Source organism: Otolemur garnettii, unplaced genomic scaffold, assembly GCF_000181295.1.
Source record: "Otolemur garnettii isolate 467f Iridium unplaced genomic scaffold, OtoGar3 scaffold00095, whole genome shotgun sequence".
Classification (NCBI taxonomy): Eukaryota; Metazoa; Chordata; class Mammalia; order Primates; family Galagidae; genus Otolemur; species Otolemur garnettii.
In genome coordinates this window covers 4,121,884-4,126,272 of record NW_003852490.1, presented here as the reverse complement: position 1 = coordinate 4,126,272, position 4,389 = coordinate 4,121,884, and the positions used below count along the sequence as shown (strand labels likewise).

Genomic DNA, 4,389 nt, shown 5'->3' with positions numbered 1-4,389 from the left:
TAATCAATTATTAACTTAAAAATTGAGATCATATGAAAAAAGACAAAGTATTGTCACATGCGACATGTTACATACTATGTGGAAAACAGTTCAGTTAATAATTGTTGATTACTTAAGAGACATCTTTGCCTACAAAAGAAACTGACTTATTAGTAAAGAGATCCACTTACTTGTCAAAGCTATATTGGGCCATCCTAGCAATGAAAGTTGCTTCTCCAACCACCTGAGCCATTCTTCCAAGAGCTTCCCCCGCCGCACATCGCAAGATGGGGTTTGGGTTGTCGAGAGCCCCCATAACCAGGGTCAGAGCAGATTTGCGAACTTCCTCGGGTCCCAAAGTACTTTTGTTCTCAGCTAAGCCCTGTATTTATTTATTTTTTTTAATGAGGGCAATTGAAAATTCATGTTAAATAAAGAACATGCTACAATCTTTATCAACTACATACTATCTTCATATATTATTTTCTTCAGCCAACTCTCACATGTATATAGTAATGTCTAGAATCACTTTCCTAAATATGATTTCAGAACATGATGTGATATATAATATATTCATAGTTCGGCCCTAGAATGACTAATTCCTGGAAATGTCTCTATCCAAAGATATAGTTAAAATTTACTTTTACATATAAAGGACACTGTATTATTAAATCTAACTGGTTGAAATTTATCACTCTAACTTTAAGGATGGAAAGAGCCTGATGAGTATGAAACTTTGATTCATTTACATAAAAATTTCACAGGAGACAATTATGTCCTTAAGAATATAACCAATATATATCTAATGACTAAATGAGTTAAAAATAACCAGCAATGAATGTTATAATACTTTGTTTACCATACTAAATGATGTTCTAGCTACATTTAACTGTTCTGGAACTTAATTTAAAATCCAAGCCATGGTGCCTGGGGAAAATGTTAACTACAGCAGAAGCTTTCACACATCTGTGAAGAAAAGTGTAATCTGTACAGCAGTATTTCAGGTGGTTTATTATTCTTCACACTACTAAAGAAGACCATGACCACCGATTACCTCATTTCCTTTTTTCTTTTACGTTTTAAAAATGTTTTTAGAGACAGATTTTGTTTTGTTGTCTAGGCTGAAGTGCAGTGGCACTATCATAGCTCACTATAACCTTGAACTCCTTGGCTCCAAAGATCCTCCAGCTTCAGACTCCTGAATAGCTAGGACTATAGGCATGTGCCTCGATACTCATCTGATTTTTAATTTTTTTTCTAGAGACAAGGTCCTGCTATGTTGCCCAGGCTGGTCTCAAACTCTTGGCCTCAAAGTGAGCCTTCCGCTCTGGCCTCCCCAAAGTTCTGGGACTGAAAGTGTGAGCCATCGTGCTCAGCCCTCATTCTTCTTTTGTAAAAAGCTCAGATGTATTAGTTGACGGTCTCTAGGCCATATACTAGTGGTTATATAAATGGTACTATACAAGGTGCGATTTACTATGTTAAACTATTTTAAATTGCACATGTACTTTATGGACACACCACATTTCTGTAATCCATACCTATATCCCTTTTCCCTGATACTTAGATGACCTAAGACAAGTTCGTTAAAATACTTATATTTGCTACCATTTTATTTTAAAACAAAACCTTACAATAAGCTTAGTGCTGAATAATATAAAAAGTTTCCAAATATACAGTAAGACGCCACAAAGTATCATGCATGAACTCTGTGAGACAGGCACGATGTCTGTTACAGCGGTCCCCTTTATGAAAATGGGGCACAGCCCAGGAGCCACACCTCAGACGCGGGAAACCACACTGAGTATGGAACCCAACTGCCGTCGGTCAGGACATGTTTCTGTTCACGTCTTCCACCCACAAATTTAATGCTTCCCCATCTTAAGTAGCACTTATTTACACACTGTGGCCATCATCTTAGCAGTCTGAGGTGTGATAGCAAAACTGACACAATTTTCTTCTTCCTTCCTCACAATTTCTCAGATAAAAGATTCATTCTTTTTTGTAGATCTTAGCAACTTCAGCATATGATTTTTTTCTTTCCTTATTGAGAGTACTGGACTCTCAACCTTTTCACTTAAAGGAAGTACTTTATGGCTTCCCTTTGGCATACTGAAATGGCCAATATCACTACCTTATGCTTTGGGGCCGTTATGAAGTAAAATCTGAAGGTTATTTGAAGTCTAGCACTGTGATATAGCAACAGTCTGATAACTAAGACAGATGGCTACTAGGGGCAGGGAGTGTAGACAGCATGGATACTGTGGACAAAGAGATGACTCACAGCCTGGGCAGGACACAGCAGGACAGTGTTGGATTGCGTCATGCTGCTCAGAGTCCTATGCAATTGAAAACATATGCATTGTTCATTTCTGGAGCTTTCCATTTAGTATTTACCACTGGTGACCATGGGTAATTCAAACTACAGAAAGCAAAATCATGAAATGGGAGAGGGGGACTACTGTATTCCACTTCATATATGTAGAAAGTATAGGTAAAAAATGTTAGAAGAATTACACTTGATACACACCTGGTTAGTACCTAAACCAGAACACATCTCCAAATGCAACATTCTTTCAACCATATAGCACAGCCTAATGTGATTTGTAGTTTAAACCACAGATCAAACTTAATTTAGTTAACTGTTGGTAGAATATCAGATTTTATTAGACATTTTTGGAAATTCTGAAATAACTTACTTAACTTGTGAAATCTGACGTTCTGAATGAAACATGAACTTTAATAGTACTAAAATATAAAACATTTATTAATTACAACAGACCCAGCCAGGCACAAGTAGTGTGTATCTGCAATCCTGCTACTCAGGAAGCTGAGGTGGGAAGATTGCTTGAACCCAGAAGTTTAAGATCAGTCTGAGCAACACAGCAAGATCTCAACTCAAAAAAAAAAGACCCCGAAAACAAAAAAACAAAAAAAATCCCCCCCCAAATTACAATGAACCTAGTTTGAAGTTTCTAGTAATTTAAGAAAGCTAAAAAAACCCACAATTATCAAGAGGTATATATATATATATATATATACACACACATACATACATAATATAAACATAATAATCTTGATATGCCTGGCTTAATAAAGACATTAATTAAAATCTTATTTCAGAATATTTTTTATGTTTTAAAATTAAATACCTTTAGAGCACTAAGAACAGCAGTAAATATATTAAGCTGCACAGCCTGCTGGCGGACCCCTTTCGCTTGTTTAACACATTCAGCAAAGTGATCCAACATCTGTAATCTGTAACAGGAGGATAAAGTTCACATTGGTGATTCTTTCATTCAAATATGACTCCGAAAGCAGAGATAAGAAGAGTACAAGTTACTTGTCTAGCAAATAATTCCCATGCTGTCTCTTTCTATTTCATTTCCATAGCTGGTCCAAACCAGATCTCCTACTCCCAAATCAATATATGAATATATGATTATTAAACAAAATAACACAAGAGACTAAATATTAAATTTCAATTAGCAAATTAAAATCATAATTGCAATGGATTTCAATATTAACACCAGTATTCAACAAAGTGCTTGGGATACAGTAGGTGTTCGAGATTTCTTCAATAGAATAACAATAATTAATTATGTATCTCTAGAAGATTTTTAAATTAGGAGATTTTAAAATGTGGTCTAATATTTTTCTTTTTACAAAATACTCTTACATGGAAGAAAACAGTATTTCATGCCCTGGCCCCAGAAGCTACTAGAAGAATTCAGAAAAGACGTGGCTCTTGTTACTTTTTTTTTAATATAAAAAACTAGAACTGAATTGCTTTTTATATTTTTTCAAATTTTATAAATGAGATAGCTTTTAAAAAAACATTTATGACCATATTAGACTATTCTAATAAAACAAAGTGAGAGAATTCTTCTCAAAAGAAATGGCATGATGCAAAGGAATCCAGGGAATTGGACTTTTTTTTTTTTGTATACCAGAAATGTTTTCTTTTTTTTTCTTTCTTTCTTTTTTTTTTTATTAAATGATAGCTGTGTGCATTAATGTAATCATGGGGTACAGTGTAGTGTTTTCATATACAATTTGAAATATTTTCATCAAACTGGTTAACATAGACTTTATGACATTTACTTAGTTATTGTGTTAAGACATTGATACTCTACCTTTAGAAAGATTCACTTGTACCCCAGGAAATTGGACTTAATGTCATAACTATGACCTAAAGTATGAAATCAAAATCTCCCTAAGGTTAGAGAGACTAACCTTAAAAGACTTAAGCTTAATTTATTTCTTTTTAATTATTATATATTTTTTGAGACAGAGCCTCAAGCTGTCACCCTGGGTAGAGTTCTGAGACATCACAGCTCACAGCAACCTCCAACTTCTGGGCTCAAGCAATTCTCCAGCCTCTGTCTCCCAAGTAGCTGGGACTACAGG

At 34.8% G+C, this 4,389-nt stretch overlaps 1 protein-coding gene across 1 annotated transcript in view; it reads right to left on the bottom strand.

The window, feature by feature from the left end:
* The window catches only part of HEATR5B (HEAT repeat containing 5B), a 94,833-nt gene that overhangs the window by 61,561 nt on the left and 28,883 nt on the right, over positions 1–4,389 (bottom strand). Inside the window, exons 15-16 of the mRNA XM_023516670.1 lie at positions 3,132–3,237; positions 171–361 (exon numbers count right to left, since the gene is read on the bottom strand). Of these exons, the coding sequence (XP_023372438.1) occupies positions 171–361; positions 3,132–3,237 (297 nt within the window). The remainder of the gene's footprint in view (positions 1–170; positions 362–3,131; positions 3,238–4,389) is intronic.